We start from the raw sequence: 21565 nt of genomic DNA on the forward strand, positions 1-21565 counted from the left end.
TCGGGTTAAAACTGGCAAATTATTTGTGTGAGATGAGACATTGTCAGGGCCAATATTAAATGCCCAGTTCTTAAGCACAGAGAGATGGTGTCACTGGTGCAAGGATATGTGTGCTGACAGCCAAAGTATGCTCAGTTCTCCAGAGCACGGGCTGACGGAAGGACGGTGGGACAGTTGTAGCATTGCTTCAAATGACCTGAGAGCTGTCCCTTCAGCAGCATCGCAGTGCTACTGTTACTCTCTCTGCTACCCTGTTCCCGTTCTAGGAGGAGATGGTCTCTGCCACCCTCTGTGCTTTAGTGAACTCTCTGAAAGACGAACTAAAATCTGCCCCATGTGAGGGCATGAAACCTAGAACCGTCTCTATTTTACCGTGACATCGGGATCTTCAGTAACCAGGCGGGGGCACTGTGGGATTTGCATCCACCGTGAACACGGTCCCGTTCCTGCGGAGTTACCGAGAATGCACGAAGATAGATCACGAACCACTTTTATCCTATTCAAAGTGTTTGAGCGAGTTCACACCAGATCAGTGTTTCGTGTCTTGGTGGCCATCACATTTTCATCTGACAGCAGAAGTTCTAAAGCCAGATTTACTGAGGTGTCCAGTCCTGGCTCTAGCTACAAGTGCTTCTTTTCAAATTTGGGGACAAGTGAGGTAAGAGGAGAGGGAAGTCTTTTCTCTGCAACTTTCATTATGGGTTTTGCCTTTTTTTGAATATAATTTGTCTTTATTGTCTGGCAATAATCTCTAAAAGTGGAATCCACTTTACTGAATGAATGAGGAAAAGCTGAAAGAAGCTGCATGCTCCTTTACAAGATCCCAAAGAGATGAAACCTTTGCTAGTGTCTCACCTGATTTCTCTTTCACAGTGCACTCTTCGAATGTAATCAGCTTTTGGGGCATGCTCTGCCTCCAACTGTGCCTACAATGCTCACATTGAAATTATCAGAAGCATGATGATACTTTTGAAGTGAGGATCTTGGAAATAAAAGTTCAATTCTTGCTGGTAAAATCAATGGCAGAAGTTTCTTTGACTTTAGTTCTCACTTTAGAGACATCTATATGTCTAAGGATGGAAAGAATAAATTTTATGGGTATATGTGTCTTAGCAACATCCTAAGAATTAAAAAAAAAAAACAAAACAACAAAAACCAAACCAAAAAAACCAACCAACCAAACAAAAAAACCTCATGAACTTGGAAACATTTTATACAAGGATTTTAGAAATATGCCTTTGTGGCCTCTCTCTTAGCAGATATGTGTTGCTGTGTTTAACCCCACTGCCCCAACCCCAGCTCTGCCTGGGGGAATGGGGAATTGTTTGTGTTTTATGGGATCATCATAATAGATATGGGCAAGTGCTGGTTACCAATTTGCATTGGTGACCTCAGATCTGCTATTTAGAAATTTTCCTATTTTGTTCTTGATTTTTCTTTTGAATTGCTAAGAATCCTTCAGAAGGTCTTTCACATGCTTATCCTTACATCATACTAGCATGATGGGGAAATGATACTTCCTACACTCAGGGCAGAAGCTCAAGGTCAAACTTCCACCATGCCTAGGTGATTGCTCACCCACAAGCCCAGGTGAATTGCTCTGTGTCATTCAGAAAAGAGATTCAAACCTGGGCTAGTTCCAGTCACTATCCCTGGAAGTGTTCAAAAAAGGAGTAGAGGTGGCACTTCACAATATGGTTTAGTGGGCATAGTGGTATTCAGTCGAAGGTTGAACCTGATGATCTCAGATCCAACATATATGATTCTATGATACTGTGCCCTCCTTCCTCTCCCTGTAATGGAGGTGATTTCTGGATAATCACATGTGTCTGCAGTCCTGTAACTTGACTCAGAGGTGACTGCAGGGGAGTTGGAGGCTGACACACACCAGCTTCTGCAAACACACATCATCTCACGCACAAACAGGCTGGGTCCACAGCTGAGACAGTGGCTTACTGTTACCCAGGCAGTCAGGGACACCAGTCCTAAACCAGAAAATAGATTGTCTAACCTGGGAACAGGGGCTAATCACAGCATGGAATTTCTGGACAGTTTTCCAATTTCCTGAGGAATAACTCTTGTCATTGTGTATCGATGAGGTGAAGCTAAGCAGCAAAAGATCTCACACCTGAAACCATCCTAATCTCTTTAAAGGTAGAAGGAAGAGGGACCCATTTGACTGGTGGGTGCTGAGCAGGGAGATTTTGTGTCCCCTCTTGACTTACCCTTCCAGGGTAGTGGACAACACAAATCCCAAGGGACCACAGCAATCGGATGCGGTCCCTGTGGGTGCAGTGCCATCTTTTCCACTGTTCCATGCAGTTGCTATGACCACTCTTATAGAAAGGGAGTATTGATCCTTGACATGCCCCATCCTTGCAAATTTATCTGCATGTGGAGAACTGAATAATTTCTCACATAATTAGCCTCTCCATCTATTAGAAAAGCCTGAGACCCAGCAAAGCTCCCAACAACAGCTGGTTTACAGGACAGAGAAGACCAAACAGATAGGACAACTTCTGATCAGCAGCCTTATTCAGAAGGGACACTATTATCAAGAGTAATAGCGTAATATCAAGTGTAATAGTGTAATATCAAGTGTTAGGTTTAAGATCCCTTCCTGGAGGAAGATCCCTTCTCTGTAGGGAGAAATGAGGAGGGTCAAAACACCTGGATGCTCTCAAGGCATGAAGTAAGGGGGTCCTTGAGATAGATCTCCACATCAGACTGTCCTGTGCTTCCTGGCACTGACTGAATTGCAACCCAAGCACAGAAGCTGGGTACAGCCCACACTGGCAGCTAGAGTCCAGGATCTCTGTGGACTCTTCTCTCCAGTGTTAATAATTTGACCTGTCATGTCCTACTAGCTAGATGAAGCAAGTGTAGGTTTCCAGGAACAAGCTGCATGCCTGCCACTTCTGCTTTGTAAAATCAGCCAGCAGCAGCTTGCTGCAGAGATTTCATAAGAGGGAGGAAATCATGGGTTAGAGGCACCTGGTGAAGGGTTTCCCTGGCTGCAGCTATGCCTGGGAGAAGCTCCCAGTCCTTGTCTCATGAGCTGGACCAGATCTGCAATCATGAACTGACAGCAGGGGGAATGGGAGCATGTCCCAGTCAGGCGGAATGACCTTCTGTCTCCATGGGAAGGACAGCTGAGATGAAGCTCCCTGCACCCAAACCATTTATCCTCCCATTACACCATGGCCTCCTACTTAGCCTCCAGCTGTTATCCTGGCCAAGGGGAGGAGAAAAGCAGGAGTGGGATGTAATCCTGTCACATTGTGCTGACAGTGAGTATTCATACTTTGCAGCTTCCTCTGAACATCTGTAGCACTGATTCCCCTGTCTCTGCTCTGTCCAGCTCTGCAGGTGAATTCCTGAAAGCGCTGTGAACTAACTGTGCTTTCTAAAGGCCTGAAGAATGAGGACATTATTTACTTTGGTTGTCGATGGGCATCAAACGGTGTGAAAGAAATGTATGCCGTAACTCCATTGCTATCTGGGACCAAAATAACAGATAAAAGGAGAAAATCTGTGGGAGTTATCATTATATGGAGTTGCCATGGAAATAGCATGAGAGAACTTGGAGGAGAGCTATCACGCCGTGTCTCCAGGAGGGCATAAATCTCCTGCTAACCTCACTCCTTTTTATCACATTAACAGGCAATATTTTTTGCTTTAGTAAGAGTTGGGAAAACATCAAAGCACAGTTCTGACATTTTTGTCTATCCCTTAATTTCTCTGACCAAGACCTCTCTGACCCCTCAAGAGGTAGAAAAGTGAACCCTAATGCTATTGGTAAATTGCCCTACAAACCATTTGATAATTTCAGTAAAATAAAAGAAGGATGTAATTTTCCCCAGAAAATATTACTGACTTTCTTGAAATCATATGAGGAAAAAAATGAAAAACCCCATTCTTTTAAAAAATGTACTATTCTAAGACTTATTTTCAAATTAAAAAATAACATATTTCATTATAAAGATTTTTTAAATGCTGATTTCTAAGGAAAAGCATTACAATTTGAAGGATCTCAGAGTTTCAGTGAAGTTGCTATCCTGCACCATTGCATTGTTCTGGGAAGCCATTTTCTTCTCCTCTCTCAGTTGCCAAACCCCACTTTTAGTCTGTCTCATCCCCTCTGATTAGGACAGGACAACCAAGTCTGCTCATACAGTATATCTTGAGACCTCACAAACACAGCCCCAAGGCATGGTGTCATATGGGGGTGGCATCCTCCAGCACACATGTCCAGCTCTCCACCCTGCTCTTCCTGGCAGGCCATGGGTCACTCCTCTGGTAGGCAGTCCCCACTCGGGACTATCAGTGATGGCTGTGGCAATCTGACCCAGAGTAAACTACCACTTGGATCCAGCTGTTTCTGAGTATAGACACACAAATGTGAGTGAATGAAACTAGTTCTGTTCTTTACCAAAATTGTTGTCCACTCCTATAAGGCCTCACATTTTGTTTTGCTACGTTATTGCTCCAATGCTGCAATATTTTTTCCCACCCCTTCTCCTACCGTTTTTCAGGGCTTTGGGCACTACAGACTATATCTGAGACAAAAAGGACTCTCAGCCTGCAGCCAGGCTCCACAGGGTAGAGAGCAGACAGGAAAGCCTGGAGCAGGGCAGCAGCAAAGCCTTCATATTTGTACCTGCTCCCTTTCAGCAGAGCCAATAAGTGGGAAAGGAAAGATGCCCAGGAGCCTCCAATGAGACCTTATCTTCTCCACCCACCAGTACCAATGCTTTGGCCCTGCATCAGTACTACAAGGGCAAGTGAGATGAAAGGAAGCAGAATAACAAGAGAGGAAGCCAAAGAGCATGGTCCCCAAATGCTCCTTTAGGAGTCAATTCAAGTTATGTTCCAGTTATTGACTCCAATTCTGGCTCTGAGCACCAATCTCAACAACTTAATTTCTATCACATTTGTGACTCCACCTGCAAAAGCTGGGATCCCAAGTGATAGAAGGGTCTGCATTTGTAAATGTCTCTCCTATAGAATAGCTAAAGCCATGGAATTAATTTGTGTGGGGTGACAACTTTGGCCCAGGCTTCTTCTTTGCTTATAGCTATCAGGTTTGCCATTATGGCAGTAATTTCAACTTTTTTCCCTAAAGCTGTCTTAAAGAGAGAAAGGAAGGAAGGGAGAGGACAGGAAGGTCTCTTTTGATATCTTCATTTCTCAGGCAGAAGTCTTGCAATTATCTAAGAAAAAAAAACTTTTGTGTTAAGTTCTTGTAGATTGTTTTGTCTTTTTGCTCAGTGTCAATTTAAGATAAAATTATACACATAATTTTTTAAATGCTATTTATAAAGTTGTGGATACATATTATGCATATTTTGTGCCAAAATGAATCCATTTTTACCCCTATGAAATGACAAGTCCCAAACACTGAATAAGGGGCTATTTTTAAGGCATTTGTTGCTGAGTAGCATCTCTCTGTCTATAGCCATGGGAATAGACACCATTTTTAGCTTCTCATAGTTCTGGAGCTGGATTTGTTCCAGAACAGTTTGTCACAACAGAAGGCCATTGGATGGCTATTTATGATAAATGGATTTGTGGATTATGGGATCAAACATTTCAGAAAACAACTGTGCTTATCTTCACATCAGGACAGTTTGGGGAGCTCCTATTCATACCCTTGCTGCATCTCCCAGGAGCAGGAACTGAAGTCACTGAGAAACTCTCTGTCCAGGTGACAGTTCCCGGGACAGTTTCCTCATCTCCTGGTGTGCCTGCTTGTATCTTGGTGCTTTCAACAGAGTTATCTGGAAGCAGCTGCCTCCAGCATTGCTTCAGGATTGTTACTTTCACATGTTTCATTCCAAGGAAAGGGAAAACATCCAGAGCCTTTTCAAATGCTACTGCCTTAGCATCAGGAGTGGGAGTAACTTGAAAGGTGAAACAAAAATCCCTGTCTGTATCTGCAAGTTTTGCTACATTCTGTGCATTCTGGGCTTTCATTCAAAATAAACAAATTTTTAAAGGCCAAAAATTAAATCATATGCTAGAGAAAAAAAACTTTATTTTTTTCTCTTATTCAGAAATAGCATCATTGCAATGAAAAATAAATGAACTCTTGTTGCCTGTTAACAAACCAGTTCTGTGGAGAGCTGTCTCCAGCCAAACAACTCCCCTGGCTCAAGATCTGGCCTTTATTCCTGGATTCAGAGAGAAGTCCTGTGCAGCCATTTAAAAGCTGATACCAACCATGCCTGGAGCATGCATCTGAGAAGCAAAGTGGGGAACAAGGCACTGCTGGCCCCACAGGTGAGCAGTGCCACTGCCATGCCCAGTGAGATGGAAGAGGTGAGGCATGAAGCTACATAGGGGTCAACACACAGTCAAAACAACAAATACACCTGGGAGGAACAAAACCACCCTTGGGCATCCTGTGTGCTTGAAACTGTACCCATTTTTTCCTTCTCTATTTGCTCCAGACCCTGTTTCCCCATCTGGGTCAAGCAAGCACTCCAAAACCTACAGGACTGCTTTCACAGTTTTGAAATCGACTGGGCAGGTTGATGCACACTGGAGGGTGCTTTAGACGAGGTTCCCAAGACACTGTCTCTCATAAAATCATCATTTCTGTTTCACTCCCTGCCTCGTGACAGGGAGGGGTGCTCAGAGCAGTCTCAACTGCTCTTTACAGCTAAGGATTTCACCCCTCCTGGGAAGCAGCGCCAAAGATGTCCTCAGAGGAAGAGCCTTGCTTTCCACAAAGGCGTATCCCAGAGGCTTGTGCAAAGCAGATGGCAACACAGCAGGAGGAGAGTCATGCAGGGGATTTCCAGGGAGATTTTTGTTCTCTGGGGCCTGCTGCAGGGAGGAGACACAGTCATTCTAAGGCAGGGCTGGAGAAGCTGGGAAGCATCTCTGGTTCCTTTGCTGTCTTTAACTTTGCTGCAGCCATCAGGGCATAAGCCCTATTGAAAGGGATTTTTCTGTCTCCCCTGCCAACCTCTGCCAAGGTGAAGGGCCACTGTGTCAGTTATGGGGTACCCAAGACATTATGTTCAACCAACCCACCCTCACACCACTCTCCCCTGAGACAGCACAACCAAGACATCAACCTTCTCCTTCCTACACCTCCACAGGATTTTTTTCTCCTCTAGCCTGGGTTTCCCATGCATAGGTATTGGTGTGCAGGTGTGTCATGGTTTAACCCCAGCCAGCAATGAAGCACTACACAGCTGCTCACTCTTCCACCCACCCTGATGGGATGGGGAAGAGAATCAGAAGAGTAGAAGTGAGAAAACTTGTGGGTTGAGATAGAGACAGTTTAATAGGTAAGGCAAAAGCCATGCATGCAAGCAAAGCAAAACAAGGAATTCATTCACTGCTTCCCATGGGCAGGTAGGAATTTCTTTTATCACAGAATATTCTGAGTTGGAAGGCACCCATACTTCAGTGAGCCAGCACATGTTAATTTGGAAAGATGTTCCTTTGCAAAGCTGAGTCATAAAGAGTATTGAGAAACTCTGCAATCAGTGATTAAACAAGAAGAAACATCCACCAGCAGGGAAGTGCCCAAAATTGTCATGCTGAGCTCTACTTTTTATTTCAGTGCTTTGCTTTGGGTAAAAGGTTTCATTTGTTTCATTTGTCTGAGCATGATGCATTTCAAATTTCAGATCCTCTCCTCTTATCTTACTCACAGCAACATTCAATTATGTTGATCTTGTACTTCTATAGTTGTGTGGGAAGGTGTCTGAACTTTTTGTCTAATGGTAGAAGACATTTCAATTGCTTTTTTGGACTCCAATTAGGAAAGATCTTAAATTAGACACTGGGGATATAAAAAAAAATGGCACAAGACTGGAAAACAAGGGAGAATATTTGCCATGGCAATCCTTCTCTATTTTCTTTTGGGACATGAAAAGTATGTGCTGAAGAAGACACATCCCCAACACACACATCTCTTAGACCCAAATCCACCTAGCTTCCCAGTCCAGACACGGGTGGGGTGGGTGGTGCAGCCTCCCACATAGCACAGGCATGGGCTCTGCTGTCCCACCACAAGGAGCCCCTATCACACTGCCAGTGTCACACTGCACACCCAATGCCACACTGTCACTCAAGTCACAATGCAGGTCAAAGTGCTGCAGCACGTGGCATCTTTCAGGATGTGGTTTCTGGGATATTTTACTTCCACTGGTACTTTTAAAAATCTGCACATTAGATTCAGGCTCCTCAACCCAGTCTTCTCACAGGGATTGCACAAAAGTTATGTCTGAGACTTGCCTAGGACCTTGAGCTGCTGATCAATCAGACCTCACACTCACTCTAAAAACATGCACCCAACTCTTACCTAGGCATTGGGTCTGGATGTGGAATTTAGCAGACAGATCCTCAAGAATCAAGCAGTATTTGCACTGACCCATCTGCTGCAGCAGCTCCCACAAAGGACTAGAAAAAAAGCATTTGCCATTGTTGAAATCTGTCTTGTGCAACGGATTCTGCTGAGAGCAAAGCAGATATTATGAATGAGCTGACAAAACCAGCCTGCTGTCGGCATAGGCACCAAGCAGAGACAGAGTAGCTACACTGGAAGTGTTTCATCCATTACTGTCAGAGAAGTCACTTTTACCACTGATTCTGCTCAAATAAATCATGTTGCCAAGCAGTTTTATAGAGGCGTTATACATCCAAAGCTACTTATGGTCCTGTTAAAAGAGATGCATTTCTTTTTTAGCTCAATGTGGCTGAAATGCTGCCACAGAAGAAAGAGTCATTTCTCAGAGCGCTATTGTAAAAGAGGTATTTTTGTAATTACAATAGGGAGGGACCATGTGAGCTAAGGAACCACTATCTTCTTCCTCTGGCCCATCACCTCCGGGCAGCATTGCAAAGCTGAAAATTTGCTACCATAAGCACAATAGCTGCTCACACAGTCTTTGCCATGGGGATTGATGAAAATGGGGAAATAATGATGTTACTTCCCCATTCACCATAAATCACCCATCCCCTCAAAGTGACTGGAGTATTATAAGTCTGGTCAGATTTATACGGACAACTTAACCAATAAGCTCTTTTATAAAGGCTGTCATCTTCTTAATGCAGTGTTAGATACATTTAGGCGTATATCTACAAAAGAAAGTATTTCTTTCTGAAGCTAACAAAGCTCTCATTCTAGCAAACTTAAAATTTTGGTCTGCAAATGTTCACCCTGTGGCTGTGTTCGCACTAGCGAGTTATTCAGTGACTGCAGAAGCCAACCAATAGATCAAAGTAGCTGGTCTAGAGACACACTACATATACACATATTTATACACATAACACATACATATATATACATAGATATGGTTTGCCACCATTAATGCCAGCAGGAAAATCCCTTACTAAGGAGTAGAGTAGCTTAGGAAGACAGCATACCCAGCACAGCTAAATCTACATGGCACATGTATAATTTCCATCAAGATTATGCCTTTGAATTTAACTTTGTTTAAATGTAGCCCTTCCCATGGCCAGTCGTATTGCTGTCTGTCCTGGTTAGAACGGCTGGGACCAATTCATCACTGGATGGGTGTAACCCAAAACTGTGTATTCTATAGCCTCCATGCCATTTCCCAAAAACTGTTGTCAGTAGAGGGGTGGGAAGATGTTCCTGTACCCTTCTATGGAATTCCCTGCTCTGATACCCTTTTATGGAATTCCCCACTCTGATACCCTTTTATGGAGGAGGGACTGAGCATCCGCATGCCCTTTTATGGAATTCCCTACTCTGAGGGAGGGACTGAGCACTTCCGCCTGAACTGGAGAGTATATAACTGGGAGTTTCAGAACCTTGCCCCTCTCGTGGGATCCAGAGGAAGATTGCAGACCACTGCCTTCAACTAGACTGCAGACCACCACCTTCAACCAGACTGGGACCACCACCCTCGACTGGACTGCAATCACCACTTCTGACCAGACTGCAGCAGCTCTCCCACCAGCAGGTTTATCCCCTCTCCCTTTGCTTTGGACTCGGGGGTGGGCCAAGGTACACCACTTTTGTTCATACCCCAGGGTGCTGGGTTATACATTTGGGTTTTGTGGGTTAAAACCAATTGTCTGTCTGTATAATTGTACTTATTGCATTATTTTAATAAATTGTTATTCTAACTTATAAGTCTCTCTTTTGAATTGAGTTCATTTTCCCTTGCTGGTTAACTTTTAAACCAGCACACTGTCATACTGCTGCTTTGCATAGCACTGGGAGGGATCTGCCCATCTTCTAATAAGCATCAAGGGCGCTCCTGTCTCTGGACTGCAGAGATAATTCCCAAAGCCATTACCCTGCTGAGCCTGTCCAGCCCAGCAGGCAGCACAGGCAGCTGTGGAGCTGCTCCACTGCACTGACAAGTGAGGCAATGGGAATGGGGCCACAGACAGCAGTGTGGTCTGTGACACACAAACCCACTGCATCCCAACAACTCAGCAAGGCAGCCTCCAGCAGTGCCGAGGTACCTCAGCAAGAAGAAACATCCACCTTTCAGTTTCCCCTGCACTGTTTTTTTTAAATCCACACACAACAGGTAATGTCACGCTGCCCTGTCAAACAACAGAAAAGTACCAGAATCTCTCCATTTTGGCATTTGCTTGAGGCAGAAAAGGGCACTGGACAGGCACAGAAGAGAAGTAAGGAGGTCTCTAGGCAATCTGCGGTACTATTATCTCTTGGAGAACAAATATAGGAGGGAACAGAGAAAAACTTTTTTTTTTTTTAATTTAACATCAGTTCAGGAGTCAATTGTGTGTAACACAGTGTGGCCACGCTGGCTTCAGGTCAAAATCCAGAACACAACTCTGGCCCCAGCACAAAGAGGTTTCTGGAAATCCTCCAATGTCAACAGTGAGTCTGGCTGTCCAAACAAACATGCACTTGCAGTGGCAGAGGTGTATCAAAAAGATGGCTGATGCAGCTGCCTAAGGAGCAACCTGCTGGAAACCATCAGCCAAAGTGTATTTCTATCCTTCCATATGTAAGGAACTCCTTGCCATAGGACAAAAGGATGCCATGGATAGTAACTGTAAGTCTAGAAAGCAACTGGACAAATGCAGGGGATAAAGTCTACTTGGGTCCATCAAGCACAATAACAAAAATCCCTCGACCACGTTGTACTAGAGATAGAAATATTTAGAGGAGGTATCAGCCCACAGTTGCACTGTTTCTGTAATCTGTCTCAGGTGTCCACTACTGTCCATCACTGGCAGCAGGGCACTGACCTACACAGGCCTCAATGGCACAAAATGTGTAATATTTCTGGATTGTAGATCATGTTGAAAATCAGTCATGAGTATTTGCTTGAACACTCGTGTTCGCTGTCTGTGAACCGCAGCCACAGACACACACCATTTTCCTCAGGTGAGCAGGCCCCTAGTTTCTACATTAACACAAAAGCATCACTCACAGCCTCTCAGAGGAAAAAATAAAGGAGATTATTTCATCAACTCCATCTTGCACAGTCAAATAATGCAGGGCTACACCAGGATACCTAAAATAGCAATTTATTGGAAAAAGCATTATGACTATTTATAGATGCTGTGACATGATTAGTACCTGAAAAAGAAGAATAAACTGGCAACCTACAGTCTAGCAAATCAACAACTCCCACTGAGCTCACAAAGTCAATGATCAACATAGAAGTTGTAAATTACAATATTATATTTATTTCAAAAATCCAGAAAATGCAGACAAAACACAGGCATCTTTGCATACAGAAAAGGCAATTCAGTTTGCTTAAGGCTTTGATATAATTTAACACTGTTTATGAAACTCTACCCTGCCTGCCACATGCAAAAGGCCAGTAGCAGAGCTGCTGTAGGCAAAGCCTACAGATGTGATTACTCTTATAGTTTGTTCAGAAGGTCTCGCTCTCTGTTTAGTGCATGCATGTTATGGAAAAACCCACCATGCTGCTGAGATGCGCAGTTCTGTTCAAGGTTTATAAGTGCCCTTCCTAACATCTGAGATTTCACAGGATAAATTTTGAGAAATGTCAAGGTTTTGATCATTGCAGGGCATTCACCACTGGTAGCCAGAAAGGACTGTATCCACAGTCTAAACACAAGTTCCAAAATGAACCTGGGAACACATAAATCAGACAGCACTGTGCTCTTCCATTCCTTACCCACACAGGTAAAAATAATACAGGACATGAATAGGTCCCTTTGGATTTAGGAATGGGCTTAAAAGGGCATTTGCTGCTTAAAAAATTCCTTCAAAAGCTAATCCTTTGTCTGTCTTGATTTCTCTTTTGATTCTTCCTCCTCTGCATTGCAATCACTAACTGCAGCCAATAGCTTTTCCCTTGTTGTTTGTTTTTAATTAAATGATATCTGGTCTTTTTACCCATCATGAACTAGCTGCTCTTGCACAGTCCCCTCAGGTGACTGAAACTCTCTCGTGAGGTCCACAGCAAAGCTCTTTTATGGCTCAGCAAGAGAGAAAAGGAAAGGACATCAGAAACTCAGGTTTTCTCCTTTCACTCCTGAGATTTGTTCTCCATAAGCAAACAGCTTGATCAGCCAGAAGCCAAGATGCCATCCGACAAATGTCTCTTTCAGCTCTAGGGGAAAATGGCCTTTGGAAAGCACCTGAGCTTTAGGGTACTTAATCATCAGAGGACCACACCTCTTTTAGCAGAGGAAATGAATTATACAGGCACCCACAGCAGCATGGTATGGGAGTCCATTCCCACTGAGGGTATTCTGCTGCGTCCCTGGCAGAGCCAACAGCTAAAATGCTGGTTTGATGCCTGACAGTTCAATAGTGTTGGTTTTCCTGAAACAAGACCCACACTTGGTATTGTATTTGAAGTTTCCATAAGGCTATTATTCATCATTTGATGTAAGTCACAGTTTTCAAGAACAGTCATGTTCTCCTTCTCCTCTAAAGAAAACAGCTGCTCTGAGTAGCCCTTCAAAAATGGACACCATTTAAGAGAAGTTTTTTTAAAGATTGGCACCCAGAGTAGTTTCACTATTTGTTCACCATTCTTCAAATGCACCCTCAGATCACAAATGATAAGCACCTGCTTTCTTCCCAGCCTGTATTTTTCTAATTCAATTAGATTACCAAACACATTTTAGCTTTGGCCCTTGTATAGGCTAGTTTTAAAGAAATGTTAAATAAAAGTAACAGGAAGGTGAGGAAATGATCTTGGGGTCTCCAGGTGACATTGTCCAGCTGCTAGCTGAGATCAAGACATAGCACACCCCAAAATGTCTCACCTCAAACAGAAGAACAGCTGCAAACAGAAACCTGGATCTTTCTCTAAATGACATTTCTCAGTCAGATGACAGAAGCGTTGATCTCCTGCACACTCTGAATTAAAGGATGTTTATTTTCACTGTGCTGTGCTGGCAGCAATGCCTGTGTCCCTTTAGACTGCTTGTGGAATGGCAAAGATAAAAGCAGCATTTTACAGCTGCAGAAAACTCAAGGAGATAAAAAACTCACTGTATGACTGTATGCACTTTCATCATGTTCCCCTGCCCATCTCAGGTGAGACTAATAGTCTGCCAACACTTGGACGTGACTCCTGTCAGGCACCAGTCTTGCTAATTAAGTACTTTTGGCTTTCTCAGTATTGAACTATGGGAGCACAAAGGAGATAAAAGCAAGCCACAGAGAGATCAAGAGAGTCTGTGTAGCTGAGGACCTGGTCTGGAATGAAGGAGCAGGACCATCAGGAGGGTCAGCACGTGTTCTTCTAAAATGGCTGGTCAATAAAAGACTAAGGCATAGGTGTGGAGAAAGGCAATGATAGTTTTTCGCCTCTGATGAATTATTAGTTTATTTTAAAGAGAACAGGGACACAGTGTGAGGAGGTTATCAGTGCAAGGCAGCAGCACGGGGAGCCAGATGTTCACTCTTTCACAAACCAGACCTCATTGCGTCGTCCATAAGGCTTCATAGGGGGGTCATAACCATTGCACAAGTAGAAATCTTTGCGGTATGCAGCTTCACTCCCCAGAGCAGCCTTCAGCTTGGCAGCATAGTTCACGTAATCCGTCTCTTTGGCATAGCCACCAAACTGCCTGTAAAGAAGTCAAACACAGAGAGGTGTTGAGCAGTCCTGGCAAAGCACAGAAAGGGAGAGAGAGAACAATATATAGCCATGGTATATTTAGACACGCATTTTGGTCCAGGTCCTGCCAATATGCACTCATGCATGCACACTTCAGCCTCATCTGTGATAGATGACATCTCAACGGTTACACAGACAGGGTGCAATCATCCATTGGCAGACCCCAAATGGATCCCCCCAAACAGCCCCATGTGTATCACTCAGCAGAATGGCCCTGCCCTTTGAATCAACACCATATCAGAGGAACAACTTTCTAGGACACAAGGTTATGTCTGTCAGCTCAGCCCACAGTCCTAACACCAGCACTATCAACAACCATATTCACTGTGGTGTTAACAATCATCTGCCGGAAGCCTGATCATAAAGGAAAGCCAAACTCTAGCTAGTCCAAGAAAAAGGGGAGGTAGTTGCCTACAACAGAGACATTGGCAATTATAGCACATGATGCTATTTAAAAGGAGTGGGCTGGAATGAGTCTGGTTTATGTCGAACTCCCACCAAGAGGAACTGTTTTGACATCAGCCTGCATCTCACCACCTTGCTTCAGGGCCAAGCTTTGAGACAAAACAGCCTGATACTGCAGAAGTGGCCCACGCCCAGAGCAAAGGCCAAGCAGCAATTGCAGGCAAGGGACGAGCCAGTTCAGAGTCAGCCGAAATAGTTCAAACAAGGAAGTAGAGGAACCTTCAAAGGGTTAAAGATAAGGTGAAGATCTTAGTGCTAATGTTATGCTAGTTTTCATCCAGGCTGCCAGTCAAGAGCCAAAGACATCCAAAGGTGATTTGAAGCAATGAAATGGTTGCTTGTTTCCATGGTGAACTCTAGTGTGAGTCCATCTAAATGAGACTTTAGCTGACACCTGTAGTTCGACATGAACCACATCAAAAGATGTTCTTGATGACTACGAACCATTTGGATCCCAGTAAGTGGGGAAAACAATAGTTTTTGGATAACAGAAATTACTCAGTATCTTTCAGGGCTAACCTCCACACTTGTTTAACCAGTGGAAAAAAGTCCATATTTCAAATCAGTGCAACATGACTAAAGGTAAGAAATTAAATAAAACACCTGTTCTCAGTGTAGACATACCCGTCCATCTCTACCACATGCACCCCTTGTCCAGCAAGTCACTGATAAAACAAACACTGCACTTCAGAGCATGCTAAAAAGACCTCAGCACTTGGAATTGGAAATCCCAGGATGCATTTCTTACGTGGAATAAATGGTCATCCCCTGTCTCTCTTCAATCTTAATGCTTTCATCGGTAGGACAAGGAGGGTTGTCTTGAAACTGGCTCGGGATTCGCAGAGACACTTTCACTTTCTGCTGAAAGGAGCCATCTTCAGCAGGAAAAGCAGTGATGGAGACAGGAGCAGTCATGCCCATACCAACCCCTGAAAGAGAACACAGACACTGCTGAAGAAGTCAAGGTTCTCAGGAACTCACAAAATTAACAGGAGATTCACAAAAGCTAATTTTAGTTTAGGAAAACTCCTCATACTGAATTTCTTGTATACTCAGTCAGGAGTGGGCTCCTCTGGGGCATGCAGGCAGAACAGTCATATCAGGCTTCTGCTTGGGCCAAGCTCTCTCTCCACACAAGGACCCTGGGAGACAAGGGTCCCAGGTGATCTCTGGAGCGCTTTTTATTAATGGTGCTGTTTTTGCGGTTCTTGGAGACACTCTGTTCTATTGACAAATCACTTCTAACACAACAGGGTCTATAGTTCTGGGGCAGGCCACTGGCACATAAAAATCTAAATCAGCATTTAAATTGATACTATCTGCACTTAGTCATGAACCCATAGCCAATACTGGGTGACAGAAGCTTCCTCTTAAACCCTTCCAAATCCTTCCAGACATCCTACATGTTCCAGTACCCCAAAACATAGTGCTGTTATGGCTTTAAACAGAACTGTCCATGCTGTCCACACTCTAGGAACAGCATGCTTTTTCCCCACTCATTAGCACCGAGAGGCATCACATGGTACTGAAGACCTTTTTTCTTCACTCTTCTTGCAGCAGTAGGGAACTTCCAAACCTCAGGATCAGGCAGCCACAAAACCAACTGAGATCAAGCCATCTTTCTCATTTATTTTCCTTTGATACCATAGCTGTGTTTGTGTCCCATGTTATAGAAGGCACCTTTTCTGCTACAGCAACAGGGATCATCACCTTTCCAAAACACATTGCTGTAAATGCCATTTCCCACTGCATCCAGCTCCTACTCCCATAGAGATTATACCAGTACCTCTACTAGATGCTGGAGAAAGGTGTGTGAGCACATGTATATGCCTCAGAACTACTCTGCAGTTGTCTCCTGCTGCAAATGGTTAAAATGCACTTACTTTAGTAAAATGAGAATTAGAAGCAATCACCTGGAAGCACCATTATAAAACATTATGAAATACCATTAAAAAGGAAGCTTCAATACCCTTTCATGAATAAAAATAGCTAGATAAAATGTCAAGGTCGCAACAGTTATTTCACTGCCTACAAGGCACATCACAGAACCTGTGTCCCAGATACCCTGGATTTCATCAGCTACTGCTCACCCAGGGAGCTGTGATAGATACATGTCTGCCTGTCCTCATGTTGTACCAGCTGCAAGGTAACTCATTCCTGCTTAAACAAATAATTTTTGACATTTTACTCTGAAACAGAGATGGGTTATAAGTGGACTCATAGCATGAGTTGGTTAGGCACGATTTAAACTGGCAAGTTTACTTCTCCCAGTGATGAGCCATGCCCATCACAGACCCCCAGTGCCAGGAGCCACAAGCTCGGCGGACCCGCGGTGCCATCGCCTCCATCCATGCTGCCTTCACCAAGCCTCAACCACAAACATCCGCCAAGCCCCCTGGGGCAGGCAGCATCTCTCACCCTTGTCGTTGCTCCCTCCGACGTACTTGAGGAGCTTGACTGCCCCTTCCTTCGAGGCTTCGTCGAACGGCTTCCCCACCAACTCCACCGCCGCAAACCGCCCGCCCTCGCACGCCCTCTCCTCGTAGCTGACCTGTTCCTGGGGAAGGAGGTGGGAGATGGAGACGCTGCCAGGAGGAATGCGCTGCCCGGAGGTGATACTCTCTGCCCCTCACAGCGCCTCATCAGTCCCCGCTGGCGCAGAACCCCCGCAGGGAACAGCGCCGGCCGCCCGCCCCGCCACAGACCTTCTCGCCCTTGCTCAGCACCCGGTAGGGCCATGCCTCCACCGTGCTCAGCAGGGAGTTCTTCACCATGCCCAGCATGGTGCCGCGCCGCTCGCTCCGGTGCCGCTCGGGTCGGCTCTGTCCCGCTCGGCTCGGGTCGGCCCCGCTCGGCCGTGGTGGGAGGGCCCGGGGGACGCCCCGCCGCCTGGAGCGCGGCCATCGCCCCGGGGCGCGCCCGGGGCCGTCTGCGCCGCGGGGCCGGGCCGGAGCGGCGGGACCAGCAGGGGCCGGGCACGGCGGGGCTGGAGCAGCGGGAAGCGGCCCCCGAGGGGGAGGTGAGGGAGGGCGCCGAGAAGTGTGAGGAGTAACGAAGTGCGGGAGCAGATGGTACTCATCTGGAGGAGAGAGATAGAGGGGAGAGGAAGTACTGGCGAAGCGCGTAGGGTGGCACAGTGCTCCTGCAACTGCAAAATCATAACCTTTTTTTTTTAAATTTAATAAAAAGAACTAAAGGGGAACACAGTCGGTTTTTTGTTTTTTAGGACAATGAATTTAAGGCAGTGCTCTCTGTCTCTGGATATTGTAAGGTTTAGGAGAGGGGTAGATCTTAGAAGCCCCTAATGATACTTGGTCTCCCTCGACTGACCACCCAGCCAGTCACGTCTGTGTAAAATTCCATCCAAATCCCTTCCCAGAAATACACATAAATGAACACACCAGGGAGCTTAGATGGCTTATGTAGCTGGATGTATTTTATATGCATAAAAGACTTAGACACTTCGTGACCACAAGTGGTTTTTTGTTGTGTAAGCCATATCAAAGGACAAGTACTAGCTAGAGAAAGTGTCTTACACAGGATCTTTTAAGAAGAGGCTAGCAAAGGCAGAAATCAAATACTGGTCCCTGGGAATCAGTCCCATGGATCAGTCCAGCTTCCCCAGGCAGATGAGACAGTTACCTCGAGGTGGTTGCTCAGCTGGACTCCTGCCTACTCAAATCAAAGGTGAGAGGTGCAGAAGTAGGCTGACACATAACTTTCCTATACTCTCAAAGAGCAAAAAAGAAAATTGTAAAAGAAATTTGACATTGAAGCTTTTCCATCTAGAGAGAGAGGGCCGTGCAAAGGCAAAGAAGTTACAGAAGCTGGTTGTGATGATCAGATCGAAAAGGCCATGTTCAGGTCAGGGAGCTGGGCTGGAGCCTGGCATGGACTTTCACAGAGTGAATGACGGGCTGCTATCAATGGTGACAAGGTCACAGACCTGGTAATTTATTAACCATTTATATTTTTTTTTTTATTCACCATTATGCAAGAAATTGCAGAATTGTAGTATACATACATTGCATGCTGCAACTTATTTGTTCTCTTTTAAAGCAAATGGTGAGTTTCTCCATTGCGCTGAGAAGTTTTTGCCAAGAGTACCAACTTGCACATATAGGTAGGAACACGTGGACTCCTTTGTCTCTGGCAGAAGCTGGTGGTAAAATGGTAAAAAGTAAAAGCATGCAGTGATCTGGTCTGGCCTCCCATCTCCAGCCATCTGTGACTGAGGGAAGTCTCATCTTTCTGTTTCAAGTAGTCCTCAATTAATTTTATACAAATTCAGGTTGCCTGATAGAATGCTCATGTCTAAGATATACTATGAAAGCTGACATTTATGTTGTACTCTTCCTCCAGATAGGCCAAAATAACCAGCAGTCCCTACAGTCCCAAGCAAAGCATCCCTTGGAGGGACCAGCAGTGTGTGCAAGCATGCAGCTGATTCTACAGCACAGCCTAGTAGCTCTAAGTGCAGAATAACAAGAAGTTAGGAGCCTTTCTCTCCCGTTATTCCTTGTAATTTATGTAAATATATTCTGGGATCAAAATACTGTACATTTCCTGAGAAATTATGATGACAACTTCAACAAAGGAACAATTGTATCCTTTTAACAGCCTTTTCACAGTCTTGATTTTTCCCTTCTCTAGCTATGCTGTGTTTCAAATTGCCAAGCAAAAGCCAAGGAGAGAGTTTCCAAGTTAGAGTTTTGATATTTTCTGAAAACCTGAACTCAGAGAATTTACATCCGGGAAATATTTATCAGATTGTCTCATACACTGCTCATACCTGCCCACTCAACTAACTCCCAGGTTGCAGCCAAAATTCTTACTGTATTATTTCTTCTGGTTCATTCTAAAGATTTCATATGAAACTAGTTTTTCCCCTTTCCTTTTGGAGGAAATGTAATGTCACTGAATTTCCTTCCATTAACTCAGGCTTTGGGAATCCTTAAATACCTTGTCTGCATCCTCAGTGCTTATGACTGGATAGTGTTTGCAAAACAAGTATCATGCCAGCCACCCCCACAATTACTTAGACATAATCCATTCTTTATTTCTGTTGTCATAAATTGCTTCATCCAGACCTTAAAAAAAATAGTTTCTTTTCCTCCCTGCCTCTCCTGTCTATGTTTCAACAGATTTCATGTACACAGTTGACTGCTGTGTGGAAATCTCTGCATTGGATTTATCTTCAGAGACCTGAAGGGCAAGCCCACTCTATCCTCTGTTCAGTGCATAATTTGATTTCTGCACTCTTTTATATCACCAGCTTTATTGTCAGGAAGCCACAGGCAAGGACAAGCTGAAGGCAGTGTATTCTGGGTAATCCCTGAGGGACCAAAGTCTTTGGGGTGCGTAGTTGTTAATTTTCTACAGATCTTAATTGTTCTGAAGAGTGTTGGGAAATGTCTGGAGGTCAGTGCTTGCATATGGAGAAAATACTCTGTGAGTTAGACACCATTTGAAATCTGTGATTTTGGGGATTGAACAGTCTCAAGCTATTTTGGAAAATCCTTCTAGACACCTATCTATGCCATTCGATGTCTAGATAGTTTTGAAAAAAAATCCGGTGGTTCCATGGATCTTGGCAGAAGTCAATTCAATGTCTTTCAGAGTGCTGGAAATTCTGAACATATCTGCTGAATAACATGGTTTCTGAGTGCACAGTTTCAGGTAGCTAAAAAAATACTTTTGCAGAAGGTGGATGTTCAAATTTGGTCCCTAACAACTAACATATCTTCAGTCTTGACGGATGATGCACAGACCAAGGTTATCCAACCCTACCCACACTCTGAACATGTGAACACGGAGAATAGGTTAAGGCTATATTTTGAAACAAAGCTTTCTCTCCCTCTCCCTGCCCAGCTGGAAGTGCCAAGTACTAATCCATCTTTCTGCATTCATCAGTTGTTCAACTCTTTTGAAGTTCAAATTCCCCAGCTGTTTCAGATGGAGTGCTTTAAAAATAGGATAGAAAGAAATTCACCTGATCTTTATAGAAAGAGCTTCCTCTGGTAAGCAGAAAGAATGACTGTACAGCCTAAAGGTATTCATGCAGAAGTGGACTGAGCTTGTCAACTCTTTTTGCTTGGGACACAGCCATCGCTGAAGAACAGGGTCAGGTTTCACCTACTGACCTAGGTTTGGAAGGCAGCAGAAATGCAGAAATTCTGGTCTCCTTCAAAAAGCTGTCTTGTGTGTGCTTTGCTTTATTCTCTCCAGCAGCATCCCATTGAGAAAAGCTTAAGCAGATGAAAAAATTAAAGACTTGTCCTTTTTTTCAGGTAGACAACTAATTAACTGCTCTGAGGTCTCCTGTGAACATACAACCTTCTCCTATGCATCGGAAGTCTCCGCAGCTGAGTATTTCCACGCCTTTGGCTCTGCAGAGCATTCAGTCGAAGGGGAAGGATGGTTTTGCTGATGACATTGAGGCGTTCGTTCAGTTCTTCCAGCCTTTTCCTTATCGACTGGACTTCCCTCACGAGATTGTCCACAGCCGCGGAGACAGGGCGGAGACTACAGATAGAGTAATACAGAAGAGTAACTCAGTTTAGGGAGTGTTCCTGAGCATGCAATGTAATTTACTATGACCTTGTGTTTCTTGATGGATAAGGGCCCTTAATGATGAAAGAGCTGCAAACAATCATTAAAAGATGCCTCCAAAGCTACCTTTCTCCTTGGGTGTTGGGAATTCATGTGAGGTGCCGCATCTGAACCCAGGAAACCATGAGCTTCAGGATCAGCATGGGCAACATGGTCTTTCTACCATCTGATTTTAATTAGTATTATTTAACTAGGAGTAGACATGGAGTTTGGGCCTGCGATTCCCATGCAGTACTGTTAGTCTTCTACATTTCCAATGAACCAGTCTGTGTCCTTGCCAGGAAACTCTTAATTGTAAACCAAATGCAGTAAATATGGCTGGATAGTCTCATTACATCTTCCTGGACTAAAGTTAGAACTTTCCAAATACAGGATTTAATATCATCCCTGTTAATCTTAAG

General features: G+C 44.4%; 1 protein-coding gene across 1 annotated transcript; it reads right to left on the minus strand.

Annotated features, from left to right (window-relative positions):
* Positions 1-11641: 11641 nt before the first annotated feature.
* On the minus strand, positions 11642-17409 carry HEBP1 (heme binding protein 1). The gene is made up of 4 exons (XM_027680588.1): positions 17258-17409; positions 16971-17109; positions 15301-15481; positions 11642-14037 (listed from the first exon to the last, which is right to left on the minus strand). Exons 1-4 carry the CDS (start codon positions 17333-17335, stop codon positions 13866-13868), a joined length of 570 nt encoding a protein of 189 aa, XP_027536389.1. The 5' UTR covers positions 17336-17409; the 3' UTR covers positions 11642-13865.
* Between the last annotated feature and the right edge of the window lie 4156 nt (positions 17410-21565).

The sequence above is a fragment of the Neopelma chrysocephalum genome, unplaced genomic scaffold (genome assembly GCF_003984885.1).
Source record: "Neopelma chrysocephalum unplaced genomic scaffold, ASM398488v2 Primary Assembly neopelma1_59, whole genome shotgun sequence".
Lineage (NCBI taxonomy): Eukaryota > Metazoa > Chordata > Aves > Passeriformes > Pipridae > Neopelma > Neopelma chrysocephalum.

Excerpts from the sequence above, each read along its gene's own strand:
- HEBP1 (XM_027680588.1), bottom strand. The coding sequence starts at position 17,335 with ATGCTGGGCATGGTGAAGAACTCCCTGCTGAGCACGGTGGAGGCATGG. Across the intron at positions 17,110-17,257 it reads TGCTGAGCAAGGGCGAGAAG|GAACAGGTCAGCTACGAGGA; the intron begins GTCTGTGGCGGG and ends CTCCTTCCCCAG. Across the intron at positions 15,482-16,970 it reads CGGAGGGAGCAACGACAAGG|GGGTTGGTATGGGCATGACT; the intron begins GTGAGAGATGCT and ends GTTCTCTTTCAG.